This window comes from Moschus berezovskii, chromosome 12 (assembly GCF_049115385.1).
Source record: "Moschus berezovskii isolate FMDL1 chromosome 12, NW_MosBer_1.0, whole genome shotgun sequence".
In the NCBI taxonomy this organism is placed as follows: Eukaryota; Metazoa; Chordata; class Mammalia; order Artiodactyla; family Moschidae; genus Moschus; species Moschus berezovskii.
The window spans coordinates 90,261,773-90,279,061 of NC_142471.1; the positions used below are offsets into that span (position 1 = coordinate 90,261,773).

Consider the following 17,289-nt stretch of genomic DNA (forward strand, 5'->3'; position numbering starts at 1 on the left):
GGGTCTCCTTCGCCCCCCGTCCCGAGATGAGCGTCCTCTCACTTGCTGCCTTCCATCGGCATGGCCGTCCCAGGACCCCAGTCTCCCGGTGGGAAGGGCTTTCCCGGCCGGCCACCGACAGTGGCAGAAGTCCCTTAGTCCTGCAAACCCAGCGCCTGCCCCTCCCTGAGTCAGGCTTCGAGACTAGTGAGGGGTGTCCGGGGTCGGGAAGGAACCGAGAGACCCCCGCTTCAGTCTAGGAGCGGAGACTCCCAGCCGCGCCCTCTGGTCTGACAGGTTGTTGTGGGGTGCGACGAGGGTAACCATGGCTGTCACTACTCTTGTTAGATGCCAGCGTGTGTTTTCTTCGCCTCGATGAAAAATGCAGATGTAACCAGGAGTGTTCGGTGTAGGGTCTACTTTGGCCTTGCCATTGCATGTTTAGCTCCCTGGCGAATTAAGACCTGGAAACTAGTCTCAGTGAAAATAGGGAAGTGAGAGGCCTTTAATGTCCCTGGCTTCTGGATGGAAATTCTTTTATGACGTTAGATAATTTTTGTCTCTACGTATTTGCCCACCAAGTTGAGAGATTGTGTTAAAATGGTTTGAGTGGTGAATTATTTGAGTTCACTAAATAAATGTAGTGGGAGGGAGGGAGTTGTTGTCATTACAAAGCAAAATGAGAACACTGCAGAAGAGGGAACTGGGTTTGGTTTGATGTCTGCGATCCTAGCTTCCGTCAATAAAACTGGTTTCATAGAGAGGTGATTTCATTAGGAAATTGGATGGCATTAAAGTGTTGTACTGTTCATTGCTTCAGTTCAGTGGTAGAGATCCACTATAAAAATATAGACAACATGGGTATTTCCAGAGGCAGCTCCTGTCCCTGGGCACTAAGGCCCTTGATACTGCTACCAGCTCTTTAATAATGTAATGCAGTTCCTTGTACAGGTGGTTTGTGATCCTGCTCATGTCCCATGTAAGTGTTAAATATGGTTTCAGTCCTGTTTCTTAACCTCTCTAGTTCTTGGAGTGTCTAGTAATATCACAGCTTGTGTATAAAGCGAAATTACTGTAAGCAACCTGTTGAAAAATGGATAGTTTCAGTTTTTTGGTTTTTTTCTTTTACAGTCTACAGTGAGATGGCCATGTTACTTAGATTATTACTAACTTGATTCAAGAGATATCTCTTTAATATCTGCACTATGCCAGGCATGGTGCCAGACTTCATAGAAATTTTTACCAATGGCAATAGTTTGCAACTTGGATCTTACACTCAACAAGGATACCTTCTATATTAACTGTGCCACAGTTACATATGTAGAATACCTTAAAGTAATTTCAGTTTCACATATTTTAAAGTTGAAAAACCAAGTATTTGTTTTTGTAATATATTCTTGTTTTGTCCTGGCAAGAAATTAGTTTAAAGCCACTCATTATTCTGTAGCACTGGAGTTAGGAAACTTTTTCTGTGAAGGGCCAAACAGTAATTATTTTAGGCTTCCTGAGCCTTGTGGCCTCTGTAGCAACTACTTGGCCCTGCGGTTGTAGGGAGAAAGGAGCCATAGACAATAAATAATTAGAATGACTGCTTCCAATAAAGCTTTACTTGTGGACACAAAGCTGAATTTTATATAATTTTTCACGCATCATGAAATATTGCTCCTATTTTCTCTTTTATTTCAGCAATTTAAAAGTGTAGAAACTTATTCTAAGCTTGTAGGCCATACAGTAACGGCCATTAGGCTGGATTTAGCCCACTCACTATAGTTTGCCTACGATTATAAAGTAACAGTGGTTCAGATAATCCAGACCAATAGATAAATCAGCATCTGTGTTATACTTGGCTTTAAAATGTTTTGATGTCGCTGTTGACTTTTTCAAACTAAGGCCTGCCAGATAATATACAGGGCACCCAGTTAAATCTGAGTTTTAAATAATAGTAAATAATTTTTTAGTATAAATATATCCTGTTTCTTACATTAAAACTATCCATCATTTATCTGAAATTCAAATTTAACTGGGTATCCTGTATTTTTATTTGCTAAATTTGGCAACCTTGGGCTATGGAACACTAGGAATCTGTAGATATTAAAGTCTAAAGTTGTGTAGGAATCTTCAGTTGTATTTTCCACTTTGATTACAGAAAAAATTGTCTAATCTGTTACAAAGGCACAGCTTGTGTTTTGTACTAAGAACTCATAGTGAAAGACTTTCATAGGATAAAACAAGCTTCTTTAGTCCATGTTTTCCAAACTGGTAGTCATGGATTCGCTAGTACATATATAATTTTTTTTTTTTACCATGTTTTCATTGCTGCACGGGCTTTTCTGCAGTTGTGGAGAGCGGGGGTTACTCTCTAGTCGAGGTGCACAGGCTTCTCATTGCAATGGCTTCTCTTGTTGCAGAGCACGGGCTCTAGGTGCTTGGGCCTCAGGAGTTGTGGCCCATGGTCTCAGGAGTTGCAGCTCCCAGGCTCTGGAGCATGAGCTCTAGCGCACAGGCTTAGTTGCTTTGCGGCACGTGGGATCTTTGCAGACCAGGGATTGAACCCGTATCTCCTGCATTGGCAGGCAGGATCTTTACCACTGAGTCACCAATGAAGCCTGCTTTGGGATTTTTATGACACTCCACTCCTCTAACTCAATATTTTGTGTTGAGTTATGTATGTATGCAGCTATGCTGAAAAGCCTCTATCTCTCCATCCTCACCCCACAGATTCCAACTGGGACTTTTTAAACTAGGAAATTTATTCGACAAGTCAGCCTACAATAGAAAGGACATTGTTTCACCAAATGTATTCAGCCACTCTGCTGAGCAGCTCTTGTGTGCTGGGCACTGTGTGAGGTGCTGAAGTACACAGTGGACAAAGAACCCCAGCTCTTACAGAGCTCATATTTTAGTTGAAGCAGGCATTCGTTAGTATGTGTAAATATGAAATACGAAAAGTTAGGGGGACAGTGTGTGGCAGACTCTTGATTCTGTTCCACTCTCCAGGGAAGGCCTCTCTGATAAGGTGCCATTTGAGTGAAGAGCCAAATGGAGGGAAGGAGTAGGCTGTGTTGGATGCCTAGGGAGGGGCAGTCTGGGACAGCCTGTTGGTTGCCACCTGCAGGGATGGTGTTTGACATTTAGAGTGTACACTCTCCAGTGGCGCTTGTGTTGAACTCTATAGCAAACACTTAAGCAGGAGGTTATGTGCTGAGTAATCCAGAATCGTTGATGGCGGTATATGTTCTCAAAGGAGTAAATCAGTTTATCTCAGCATTTATTAAGGAAAAACTTTGACCTAGTGAAAAATTTATTTGCTGGAATCCTAATTTCTCCTGCCAGCCCATACAGGAGCAGTTTGTTGTGCATTGTATTAACTTCTTTCTTTACCCTATTGTCTTTAGCAGAGTTTTTAAAACAATGAAATAAATTACGTGCTGTTTAAAGAAAGCAGCCTAGAATATTTCTGCTTCCTGAGCTTTTTTGATGTTGCTTGTTACACTTAGTGGGATTTAGGTGATGAATTCACTCTACTTATTTTCACTTCAGAAAAACAGGGTTTTAGGGGAAGGGATTAAAATAATATTTCATCTTGTTATGGAATCCTTTATTCAAACGATTCAGTTAGTAGCTGTGTCGCAAAGTCCTTTAGTCGTATACCTGTTGGTTTGTGGAATGGTAGTTTATGTGACAAGCTTGTTTGGATCATTGTTAAAATTATTATAAAACTGTCATGTCCTCAATTCCTCTTAATTTCAGTAAAAATCATTTTTATTTTTAGCTGCAACTCTCTTCCCCCATTGCTTTCAGGAAGGATTTTTGCTGGGAGAGGTAAGGCAAGAGGAGACCTTCAGCATCAGTGACTCCCAAATCAGCAGCACAGAGTTTCTGCAAGTGATCGGTAAGTGAGCTTATCACGGGCCTGAGACGTACTCTTGCTGTATACATGCGGCCTCTTTTGTTCTTTGGCCAGTGACTGATTGTAACCTAACAATAGACTTAAAGAGGACACAGAAAGCCACGCAGATCACGATGCCAGTTATTTTCACCAGGAATGATATGAAATGTCTGTAAGTCAGCGTGAACCCACAGTGCGAGTCTGTGAGTTCAGGTATTTTGCGAAGCTGTCCCTGACCCAAGTGGTCTGACCCGTGAATGGCTGTGTGGAGTTGCACACATGTCTCTTCACAGCCATGGTGAACCCCGAGTGTGCACCTTGGGCTGTGCCCATTGTCAGCGTCACCGCATCCTGTAATGAAAGCATGCATCGTGCTGGTCCTCACTGGAGGGATCTGGCGAGATGTCTACCCTTGTTTACAGAAGATATTTGTCAGACCTACACAGCTTTCTGAGGACTCAGCCAAACAGCCGATTTGGGGGAGCTTACTGGGGAAAACGAAGGTGTTTTGTCAGTGCATTGCTCTTTGGATCAGTCTCCTTTTGATAAATAAGGATCATACTGTTTTCAACTGCACCTGGTACACATCACTGAACAGCATATCCTGATATTAAAAACAGAGCAAGGGCTGTTTCTTTCATTTATGCAACCAACAATCATTGAATAACATCAGTGCATGAGACGTGTGCTGGGCAGGGAGAGGGATGTCCAGTGCCTCTCTGCCTTCCAGGACTGTGAGAAGAGGAAGACACGTTTGCAGGAATACCAGAGCATGCAGGCTGAGTGCTGTCAGAAAGGAACAAAGACAGGCTCATGAGCTGAAAAAAAAATGCTACTGGGTTAAATCAGTAATGACACCATGAGGGAGGTGAACTTAGGGCCAGTGAGTGGTATGTTCAGGGCATCCCAGGGCAGGGAGTGCATAAAACATTCAGGGAGCCTGGCCTGTTTCTGTGTGACTAGAGTACAGACTGTGTGAAGGTGAGTGGTTTGTGGTTTGAAGTACTACTGGAAGGTTAGATTATGCTGAAGCCAAAGCATTTATTTCAGCCTGTTCTCGTTGCCTTCTAGTACCTAGGCTGGGGCCAGGGTGAGGACTGAGGCGGTGAGGGTTGGGGAAAAAAGAGACAGCTGTCTCCTAAAGAACCAAAACTATGAAACCCACTCCCCACAATACTGACTTGGTAAATAAATACTTGATATTTGACATGCTGTGGTGTAGCTGCTCTTTCACAGAGGTTTTATTTCTGTGTTTTGTCTTGCTTAACTCTTTAAAAATCCTAAAATAGAGAACTTGGTTTCATTGGCCATCTGTGCAATTATTCATTGTTTGCACTGGGTTTTCAAAACTAATGTGTTGTATGAGGGTTTGCCAGAAAGACCTGACGGCACACCATGCAAGATAGAGCTCTTGCCTGGCATGGTCACAAAAGTAGCATTTCTGGTGAGTGTTCTGGCTGTTTATTTATCTTTGAGGAAACAGAAGAGTAAAGTAATTTAAATTCTCCAGCATAGTGTACTCTTATCTTTGATTCATAAATACCAGTTCCCATGGTATTGCAGATACGGAGATGTGCCAACAGATAGAGAGACCAAGGTAATAAAGGGCCATGATGACGACCCTCTTGCTGTACAATGTTTAATTTATTAGCTACATTCAGTTTATTGTTTGAAACAATCATGGGTCTCATAAACAGTATTTGCTAGTATTGAATGTATAGATATCATTGTAGTCTTTTTCTCTTTTTTTTTTGGTGGTGTTTTTCATTTAAAAATAAATACATATCAATATTAGAAAATATAAACCGGGACCCTGGAAAACCTGAATTAAAGGGCCAAGTGTTAGATAACGACGTACCAGGAGAAGTATTCCTTACCGCTAGCGCAAAGAAATTTTCTGGACAGTTTAACCTCCAGCATAGTTTAAAATAAAAAATTGACCCAATTTCGTATTTGTTGAAAATGCCGGAATCCACGCACGGACACCTTTCCTTGACTGTGCACAATAAGGAGGACTTGATATGAAATGGAACACTGTGAGGGAGCACCCGTCTTGAACACATTCATTTTTAAAGTGATGCTCACGCACTTGACAGAGAAGGCGATGGCACCCCACTCCAGTACTCTTGCCTGGAAAATCCCATGGACGGAGGAGCCTGGTGGGCTGCAGTCCATGGGATCTCGAAGAGTCGGACAAGACTGAGTGACTTCACTTTCACTTTTCACTTTCGTGCATTGGAGAAGGAAATGGCAACCCATTCCAGTGTTCTTGCCCAGAAAATCCCGGGGACGGGGGAGCCTGGTGGGATGCCGTCTGTGGGGTCGCACAGAGTCCAACACGACTGAAGTGACTTAGCGGCAGCAGCAGCACACACTTGAAGTGGAACTGTCCACCCTTCATGCTGGGAGTGGCCGGGAGGAGAGAGCAGCGCGAGAGCTCCCTTAGCTAATGAGGTGATGGCAGCAGCAGTTCCTGAAAAGATGGAAGCGGGGATGAGAGGGGCTGTTCGGCCTCCCCACCAGCAGGAGAAGCAGCGACGGGAAGATAAGCCAGCCCAGCCGGTGCGTTCTCGTGGGGGTGTTCACAGACGTGCAGGCAGAAATGCCATGCACGCATGAAGAGGGCTCCCCCAGGCGGATGAGCTCTGGAGGCTTCCAGAACTCTGGAATCCCAGGCCTGGCTGCCCTGGCTCCCCGGCTTCCAGAAGTCTGCCTAGCAGCTGTCACGGCTGCCGGCATCACACCAGTCTGCAGCTTAATCATGTTTGAAAGCATCACCCTGTTTTCTCCACAGAGTGCTTAGTTAGGCATTGCAGAATCTGCTCGGAGAAAGCTTTGACCCTGTAGAAAATGCGGTGTGGTATCTAGAGCATATCTTCAGTATGCGTCTCATCCAGGTTGTAAATCATGAAGGAAGTCTGCTGGGGTGGATTGATGACAGGAGTATGTCTTCAGAGTTCAGAATTTACTCTAGGGGTTTTCTTAAACAAAATATTCTTTCCTTTCAAGTAGAAGATGAGGACTTTTTTTTCCTTCCCCTGAACTCCAGTTAACATTTTTATTACAGATGTTCTGCAGTCTAATTACTGACAGTATCTCTAAAATAACTTCTGATGGTATACCGTATCATTTTTGGTGATAAAAAGAAAGGATTTCTAGATGAGATTTTCCTGTTTGCATCACTGTGTCGACAGTTATACTCAGCAAATAATCTTTTCTTACCCTTGGAAGTATTGGCATTTTTGTGTGTTTTGGCAGCACTCACATCAGTACAGAAGCTAATGGGCATAGCCCAGTGTCCTTCAGGGTTGTGGTTTCATTTTAATTGAGTTAAAATTACAGCCTGGAACTCTGTGGCTGTGGCTTTATAAGCAGCAGGTGATGAGTCGCAGGCCAGGAGAATGTTGTTAATAGAACTGAGTGGTTAATTAGTCCCATGGTCTTGTACGTCAACCCAGACCCTAATCCCCCTGATGGACTTGAAGAAATGGTTTGCTACAGTAAATCACAGCAATCTTTTCAGAAGTTGTTTGGCTCTGCCTTATAAATGGCTGTTTCCCTTGTGCTGAAAAGCTTTGAAAGGGCTAATAAATTTCCAGTTTTCACCCTTCCCCTTCAAAACACCTGGCCCAGTTGTCCTGCATTGTTAGTGAGTTACTGATGGCAGAGTGGTTAAGGCCCTCGTTTCCTCAAGCTGCCCTCACAGCTTTTATCCACCTCGATTAAATGCTTCCAGTCAGTGGTTCCTTTTTCCTCTTGGAAAAAGGTAAGATTGACCAAGAGCACACGATAGCTGTGTGACCCTGAATAAAAGCTTTCAGGCGTGTGCTTATCACACGCTGACAAGTGGACCCAGCACCGTCATTTGCCATTTTGCTTTGTCCTGAGGGGATGTCCCTGAGTTTAAGTGTTAAGGAGACACTGCCTTCACCAGTGTACACACTCTTTGGGAGAGGAAACTGTCTTTTTATTGTCTGAGATTTTGGTTTAAAGTTTTTTTAAATCCTGAGCTACTTTATAGTTGTCTGTATCTTATATGATTAACTGAGATGTATTTCCTCTTTCTGATTACAGAAATCCATAACCATCAGCCTTGTTCAAAACTTTTTAGGTAAGCCACATCCTTCTTTGTAGCTTTTCGTCCTTACTAAAAGATTAATTGCTTGAAAACGAATGAACTCAGACTTGTATCTGATTATGGCTGTACTGTTTTAAGTATAACTGAGGGGGTCCAAGTTCGCTGATTTACTAAGTGTCAGACGTGTGTGTAGTACTGTGTTAAGTTAGGAGAAGGGGAAAGGAGGGCAGATAAATCGTGGCCTCAGTGGTTTAAAATGGAAGCCTTCCTGCCAGCCTTCCTAGCATGGGCTCGTCACCCATACAGAAAGCAGTTCATCAAGGATCACATAGAAAAACATATTGTAAGAGGGATAAAAAGTGTTCCGTGTACAACTTTAAAATGTTAGGAAAGGGAACAGAAAGCTTACTTTTTTGGGTTTAAGTTAATATATGCCAGTTGCATGCTATGACCAATTAAAGGACAGAAAGAGACAAAGAGGAGGAGAGACATTCAAAGGGAGAAAGTGACAGAGACACCCATGGAGGCAGCAGTGAGGGAGAATGTGACCAGCATGTCGACGCCACGGGACTCCTGCTCCCCAGACTGCGGGCCAGGCCTCTGCCTCCTTCCACCTGCTGACAGATACGATGACCTCCACTCTGGTGTTTCTCAAAACTCCCTGAGGCCTGTTCTTCTACTTTGTGAAAAGCCAGGCCAATTCTTTTCTTGCACTTCTGCCCATACCAGTTCAATGCAGCCTTCTGGGTCAGCACTTCCTGCCTTGACACTGCCAGCCCCTTGTGTCTGGTCGTTCCTGCCTATATTCACGGCAGCTTTCACCCTGACTCCACTCCCATCCTCAGCTGACCTAAACTCCCAACCCCCCTGCACCCAGGAACCCCTGGAGACTTACACTGTGTTCACCACCCATGTTATCCCCACCCCTCCCACACACACTTACCCCTTATCTCAGAGGATTGTTACCTGTAAACAAAGCCCCACAATAGCTGAGAGCCTCACTCCTAGATTTACATGATTGCAGCCATGAAATTAAAAGACGCTTACTCCTTGGAAGGAAAGTTATGATCAACCTAGATAGTATATTGAAAAGCAGAGACATTACTTTGCCAACAAAGGTCTGTCTAGTCAAGGCTATGGTTTTTCCCATGGTCATGTATGGATGTGAGAGTTGGACTGTGAAGAAGGCTGATTGCCGAAAATGGATGCTTTTGAACTGTGGTGCTGAAGAAGACTCTTGAGAGTCCCTTGAACTGCAAGAAGATCCAACCAGTCCGTTCTAAAGGAGATCAGTCCTGGGTGTTTATTGGAAGGACTGATGCTAAAGCTGAAACTTCAATACTTTGGCCATCTCATGCGAAGAATTGACTCACTGGAAAAGACTCTGATTCTGGGAAGGATTGGGGGCGGGAGGAGAAGGGAACGACAGAGAATGAGATGGCTGGATGGCATCACCAACTCAATGGACATGAGTTTGAGTGAACTCCAGGAATTGGTGACGGACAGGGAGGCCTGGCGTGCTGTGATTCATGGGGTCACAAAGAGTTGGACACAACTGAGCGACTAAACTGAACTGAACTGAAGAGCAGGAAGCAAACAAGGAATCAGCAGTTCATCTGAAAAGGGTCTCAGAGCTGTGAGGTCAACTGCTGATGACTCATCAGCCAATGAATGATTCAGGCCCTGGTCCACTCACAGCCTCGGTCTGGGTTGGAAAGTATCCTGTTGTTTGGCCCTGACCATCTAAGACTTGGCCCTGTCTTGTCTTTCTGAGGAGTTCCTTAAACCACTGTCAGTAAAGTAATACCCAGAACATAGACCCATAGACTCATAATTGAAATCATAGACTCATCATTCTTAGGACTGAAAGAAACCATGGAAATCATATGTCTGCTCCAAACTGTTTATTCTGAAAAAAAGAAAAGAAGTGGAGGCCAGCGCGGTTCAAGTGACTTGCCCACGATCATACAGAGAGGAGCAGCGCAGAGCTGGAGCTGGTATCTCCTGACTTCCAGTTCAGTGTTTTGCTGTAACTTGAACTCCTTCCTGCCTGTCAGGCCTGGGCTTGTGGTGGGGGGAGGAGGGGTGTGGCATTCATTAAACCAGGACCAGTGATAGAAGAGGCCACACATTATTATGCCTGAAATGCTCTTCACAGGGTCCTGGTCAGATGGGTCTCTTTTAAAGGTGAGTGCCTTCAACTTGCCTAGAAAATCCCATGGATGGAGGAGCCTGGTAGGTTGTAGTCCATGGGGTCGCTAAGGGTTGGACATGACTGAGCGACTTCACTTTCACTTTTCACTTTCACACATTGGAGAAGGAAATGGCAACCCACTCCAGTGTTCTTGCCTGGAGAATCCCAGGGATGGGGGAGCCTGGTGGGCTTCTGTCTATGGGGTCACACAGAGTCGGACACGATTGAAGTGACGCAGCAGCAGCAGCAGCATCCTTCAACTTGAAGCTGGCCAGACCTAGGTCCAAATTCCAGTTCTTCCATCCACCAGTTCTATAATTTGGGGCAAGTCACTTAACCTCAGTATCTTTATCTACAAAAATGGAGGGGAAAAAGTGTTGACTTGTTGAGCTGAACTAGTACTTACCTCCTAGCAGTAAGACAGAAATGAAATAACATGAGGAAGCATGCAGCTGAGTGACTTATTAAGGATTCAACAAATATTCATTTCCCTTCTTCATTTCTCAGAATATGCGTTTCTATGTTCTTTCCCCCGCCCCCCCCCCCATAGATAATTGACACTTAGAAACAAGGAAAAGTTGTCACGGTCATTTGAAACCACACATTTTGTAATTACTTGGTATCAGCATTTCCACTTATGGAAGTAATACCTTTTGAATGTAGCAGTCTCTTGAGTAATCTTTGATGCAGAAGACACTCATACCAGTAAAACATTTAGATTGTTTTTTCTTTATATACTTACCGTGTGTGTGTGTGTGTGCTCAGTCGTCCATTTGTGTCCGACTCTTTGCAACTCCGTGGACTGTAGCCTGCCAGGCTTCTCTGTCCGTGGAATTCTCCAGGCAAGAATACTGGAGTGAGTTGCCATTTCCTCCCACAGGGGATCTTCCTGACCAAGGGATCAAACCTGCATCTCTTGAACCTTCTGCATTGACAGGCGGGTTCTTTGCCATTGTGCTATTTTATGCCTATTGAAGATAAGCAATTGTAGCTTTATTGCCAACGGAGGAGCCTGGTACGCTGCAGTCCGTGGGGTCGCTAAGGGTTGGACATGACTGAGCGACTTCACTTTCACTTTTCACTTTCACACACTGGAGAAGGAAATGGCAACCCACTCCAGTGTTCTTGCCTGGAGAATCCCAGGGACGGGGGAGCCTGGTGGGCTTCCGTCTATGGGGTCACACAGAGTCGGACACGACTGAAGTGACTTAGCAGCAGCAGCAGGGTTAGGTGACACATAGACACAAGTTGCTAAGCTTATTTTTGTCAAAATACTATATAATTTTAATAAAATATTTTTCCTCTTTAAAAAAACAGTTTTTATGACTATGCAAGCAAAGTTAATGAAGAGAGCTTGGACAGGATTCTTAAAGATCGGAGAAAGGTATGTTCTGTTTGTCACCCGGTCTGATTTGAAAATCAGTCTTTATCACCCAAACTTAAAATCAGAAAGGAATGTAAAATGAAACAGTGAGATTTGTTATTAATATGTAAGAATTCTGTTAAGTAGATTTTAAAGGTAAACTGTAGATACACAATGTTTCCAGTATGTAAATAAAACAAAATTTAGATATTTAGAGTATGATTCCATTATGTAAAAGTCAGAAGGAGAAAAAAGAACATGAACTGTAATCCAGAAAGTTGACAATAGTTGCTTCTGGGTGGTTCTAATTTTCCTATTTGGTAATTTAAAAAATAATTTTGACAACATTTACTACACATGCATTAATTTTATAATGAAGGAAAATATTCCTAAAAAATGTAGATTGCAGTCAAACATCTTTTGACGTGTTGCTCTTTCAAGTTCAGTTCACAGTGAACATAGATGTTTTCCCAAAAGGTCATGTGTTTATTGTTTCTGTAAGTATATGCATATGATGTTCTGCTTGTGTATATATATGGTAAACAAGTCTGAATAGAATTGAAAATGAGCCAAGGTTTTATTGCTGCAGTGTTGTGTGATGGTCTCATTCATAATTTCCTCTGTCTGTTGTACCATGTGTGGGGTTTACTTTTTTACCTTGGTATATTGATTCCCAAAAAATAGATGAGTCACTAAAACATCACATGAGGAGGAAAAGTACCAATGAAAGTGAAAGCTTGTTAAAGAGAAAACAAAATGCCATTCTTTAGAAGCATGTATTATTAAAAAAAGCCTTTAGAAGATTGCCCGTGCATAAAAATAATCAGTGTGGGACATCTCAGGTGTTCAAAGAAGGGCCTCAGAAGCAGTTAGAGGAGATGAGCAGCCTTTCCAGCGTAGGGGCTCTCTCAGAACCGCCGTCTGGTGCTCAGGCAGAAAGAGAAGCAGGTACGGGAAAAGGAAGCATAGAAAGTATGGGGATGGGTCTGGGGAAAGGACAGTGTTTTGTGGGTGAGGACAGACTCAGGAAGGGCACAATGTTGGCAGAGAGTCTTAACACAGTCACCTGCCCAGGTGTGGGGAAGTGGGTGAGTGCAGCCCAGGGATCCCGGTCCCGCTCCCCCATTCTCAGTGATTTCCCTGAAGAGTACATTCTGGCATCTGGAGCATCTTCATTCTCCAGCCACCACCTTACTTCATTCCGTTTATTTTCACGTTTTAAATAATGAAGCTTTATATACTCTCTAAAACTAAAATTTATTTCATGAAGATGCTTACTGAAGCACTTATCTAGAACATTCACTATATATTAAATTACCAGGACTTTTTTTTTCAATGGAGGAAAAATATTTGAAGTGGAAAAAAGAAATAAAGAATATGAACAGGAAATTACAAAAGAAAAAAGAAGTCTACAAATGGTCAAGAAGTAAATGGAAAAAATGTTCATTCTCATCAGGAAATGCAAACTGGAACACATAATACTGTTGTTGTTTTTGTTGTTGTTGTCCATCCAATTGGCAAAAGTATAAAAGGATTGCTAATATTCAGGGTTGGCAAGGTTGTGGAAAGTAAGGAAGCTGTAGCTGGTGGGAATGTAAGTTGATATAGACATTTAGGGAGAGAGTTTTGCAATAACAGAATTTTAAATATAGAGTTCCATCTCGAGGAATCTGGCCCAGGGAAACAGAGACAAATAGGCACAAAGGTGTAAAAACTTGTGTTATTGAACACTTTAGCTCTGTGCCAGACCGTATACTAAGCACTTTCCAGGTACCGACACATTTAATCCTTGCACCCACCCCATAAGGCTGTTATCATCACCCGCATTTTACAGTTGAGACAACTAAGGATAAATATCTTGGTTAAGGTTATAAGCAGAAATGTTGGTGCCAAGATTTAAACCCAGCAGTCTGGCCTTTTAATGCAGCATACAAAGATGTTTGTTGCATCTTTGCTTAATAATGAGAATTTTGAAAGCAATATAAATATCCACCAGTGAGGAATGGTTAAGAAAATTATGTTGGTGCCTCCATATTGTGGAATATGACAGTCTGTGCATGCTCAGTCGTGTCCGACTCTTGACCACCCCATGGACTATATAGCCTGCCAGGTTCTTCTCTCCATGGAATTTGCCAGGCAAGAATATTGGAGTGGGTTGCTGTTTCCTCCTCCAGAGCATCTTCCTGACCCAGGGATTGAACCCATGTCTCTTGTGTCTCCTGCATTGGCAGGTGGATTCTTTACCACAGTGCCCCCGGGGAAGCCCATGGGATATGAAGCAGCCATTAAAAGGATAAGGGAGGTTCTCACGAATGACTTAGAAAGTTCTTGAAGTTAAGTGAAATAATTTGAGCCTGATTTTTATAAAAACAAAAGTCTGAGTGTATACAGAGAAAGATCCAGAAGAAAGCCAGGCACACGTAGAAGTGATTACTCTGAGTAAAGGGAGCAGAGATATTTATATAATAAGGTTTTTTACATTATGTTTTATATTGAAATTAATTGAAAAAAGAAATGAACTCTACCATGTAGCATTTTCAGTAGTAAATAGAGACACTTTTCTTAATTGGGGATTTTAAATTGGATTTGCTAATTTCCTATGGTATTTTATATTTCATTTATGTATTAAAATATAGTCATATTGTATTTTTAAAAATAATAAAATCGGATTTGGGCTTTTGAGACACAGAAGACCAATATAGATTGTTAACTGGAGTTATCTTTGCTTTTCCTGGGACCCAGATTCTCAAAAAGCTGATCTTCAGTTTTGAGTTTCTAAAGCTTTGTGCTAAAACTAACGCTTATATTTTCTTTTGCAATTAAAAGACAGGAATTTGTTTCTTCAGTTTACTTGGAAATTAGGTTTTATTTTCCATGGAATTTGTTAAAGGCAGGGACTGTATTTTTATGTTCATTGTACTTCTTTTTTTTTTAATTTATTTATTTTAATTGGGGGCTAATTACTTTACATTATTGTATTGGTTTTGCCATACATTGACCTGAATCTGCCCCGGGTGTACATATGTTCCCCATCTTGAACTCCCCCTCCCACCTCCCTCCGCATCCCATCCCTCTGGTTCATCCCAGTACACCAACCCCAAGCATCCTGTATCATGCATTGAACTTGGACTGGCGATTCGTTTCACATATGATAATGTACATATTTTAATGCCATTCTCCCAAATCATCCCACCCTCGCCCTCTCCCACAGAGTCCAAAAGACTGTTCTATACATCTGTGTCTCTTTTGCTGTCTCGTATTGTGGGTGGGAGGAGACGGGGACGACAGAGAATGAGATGGCTGGGTGGCATCACAGACTCGATGGACGTGAGTTTGAGTGAACTCCGGGAGTTGGTGATGGACAGGGAGGCCTGGCGTGCTGTGATTCATGGGGTCGCGGAGAGTTGGACACGACTGAGCGACTGAACTGAACTGATACAGGGTTATCATTATCATCTTTTTAAATTCCATATATATGCGTTAGTATACTGTATTGGTGTTTTTCTTTCTGGCTTACTTCACTCTGTATAATAGGCTCCAGTTTCATCCACCTCATTAGAACTGATTCAAATGTATTCTTTTTAATTTCTGAGTAATACTCCATTGTGTAAATGTACCACAGCTTTCTTAATCCATTCGTCTGCAGATGGACATCTACATTGCTTCCATGTCCTGGCTATTATAAACAGTGCTGCGATGAACATTGGAGTACATGTGTCTCTTTCAATTCTGGTTTCCTCGGTGTGTATGCCCAGCAGTGGGATTGCTGGGTCATATGGCAGCTCTATTTCCAGTTTTTTAAGGACTCTCCACACTGTTCTCCATAGTGGCTGTACTAATTTGCATTCCCACCAACAGTGTAAGAGGGTTCCTTTTTCTCCCCACCCTCTCCAGCGTTTATTGCTTGTAGACGTTTGGATAGCAGCCATTCTGACTGGCGTGAAATGGTACCTCATTGTGGTTTTGATTTGCATTTCTCTGATTATGAGTGATGTTGAGCATCTTTTCATGTGTTTGTTAGCCATCTGTATGTCTTCTTTGGAGAAACGTCTGTTTAGTTCTTTGGCCCATTTTTTGATTGGGTCGTTTATTTTTCTGGAATTGAGCTGCAGGAGTTGCTTGTATATTTTTGAGATTAATCCTTTGTCATGTTCATTGTATTTCCTATGATACCTTATACATAATATAAACTCTTTGAGGTTTTTTTTCAAGAATCCAAATTTCTAGCCCCCAAACAAAAGATGATACTTAATATTTAGACTGAAAAACTGTATAGTTGACTCTAGTATGGGGATTTCTCCCCAGAAATGGTACAAAGTTACATCTTCACCTAAAAGGGGTTATAGTAGTACCTACAAAGTTAAATTTAAAATGTTCAGCTTAAAACTACATATGTACTTTAAACAGTATCTGATATAAAAAAATATTTTTAATATCAACTCTTCAAGAAAGTGCTAATGGAAGCGTTTCAAAAATTGATTTCTCTGCTAGGCAGGCTTCAAAGCTAATGTTTAATTGAGAAGCCCTGGGAGTTCCTTGAGAGAGAGTTCTGACAAAACATGGTCCATTGGAGAAGGGTATGGCAAACCACTGCAAAAACAATGCCCAGCTGTGGATATGCCTGGTGATAGAAGTAAATCCCAATGCTGTAAAGAACAATATTGCATAGGAACATGGAATGTTACGTCCGTAAATCAAGGCAAATTAGAAGTGGTCAGGAGATGGCAAACATCAACATTTTAGGAATCAGTGACCTAAAATGGACTGGGATGAGTGAATTTAATCCAGATGACCATTATATCTACTACTGTGGGCAAGAATCCTTTAGAGGAAATGGAGTGGCTATCATAGTCAATAAAAGAGTCCAAAATGCAGTAATTGGGTGCAGTCTCAAAAATGACAGAATGATCTCTGTTCATTTCCAAGGCAAACCATTCAATATCACAGTAATACAAGTCTATGTCCCAAGTGCTAATGCCAAAAAAGCTGAAGTTGAGCAGTTCTGTGATGGCGTACCAGACCTTCTAGAACTAACACCAGTAAAAGATGTCCTTTTCATTATAGGGGACTTAAATTGAAGAAAGTAGGGAAAACCACTAGACCATTCAGGTATGACCTAAATCAAATCCCTTATGATTATACAGTGGAAGTGACAAATAGATACAAGGGATTAGATCTGATAGAGTGCCTGAAGAACTATGGACAGAGGTTCCTGACGTTGTACAGGAGGCAGAGATCAAGACCATCCCCAAGGAAAAGAAATGCAAAAAGGCAAAATGGTTGTCTGAGAAGGTCTTAGAAATAGCTGAGAAAAGAAGTGAAGCTAAAGGCAAAGGAGAAAAGGAAAGATACGCCCATCTGAATGCAGAGTTCAAAAGAATAGCAAGGAAAATAAGGAAGCCTTCCAAAGAGACAGAGGAAAACAACAGAGTGGGGAAGACTAGAGACCTCTTCAAGAAAATTAGAGATACCAAGGGAACATTTCATGCAAAGATGGGCTCGGTAAAGGACAGAAACAGTATGGACCTAACAGAAGCAGAAAGAAGGTATTAAGAAGAGTTGGCAAGAATACACAGAACTAAACAAAAAAAGATCTTCATGACCCAGATGACCATGATGGTGTGATCACTCACCTAGACCAGACATCCTAGAGTCTGAAGTCAAGTGGGCCTTAGGAAGCATCACTACAAACAAAGCTAGTGGAGGTGATGGAATTCCAGTTGAGCTATTTCAAAACCTAAAAGATGATGCTGTGAAAGCGCTGCACTCAATATGCCAGCAAATCA

The 17,289-nt window shown here is 42.2% G+C and overlaps 1 protein-coding gene across 1 annotated transcript in view; it reads left to right on the forward strand.

Annotated features, from left to right (window-relative positions):
* ABRAXAS2 (abraxas 2, BRISC complex subunit) overlaps positions 1-17,289 on the forward strand; it is a 32,078-nt gene that overhangs the window by 310 nt on the left and 14,479 nt on the right. The window contains exons 2-4 of the mRNA XM_055424432.2: positions 3,781-3,871; positions 7,943-7,979; positions 11,458-11,524. Coding sequence (XP_055280407.1) covers positions 3,781-3,871; positions 7,943-7,979; positions 11,458-11,524 — 195 coding nt within the window. The remainder of the gene's footprint in view (positions 1-3,780; positions 3,872-7,942; positions 7,980-11,457; positions 11,525-17,289) is intronic.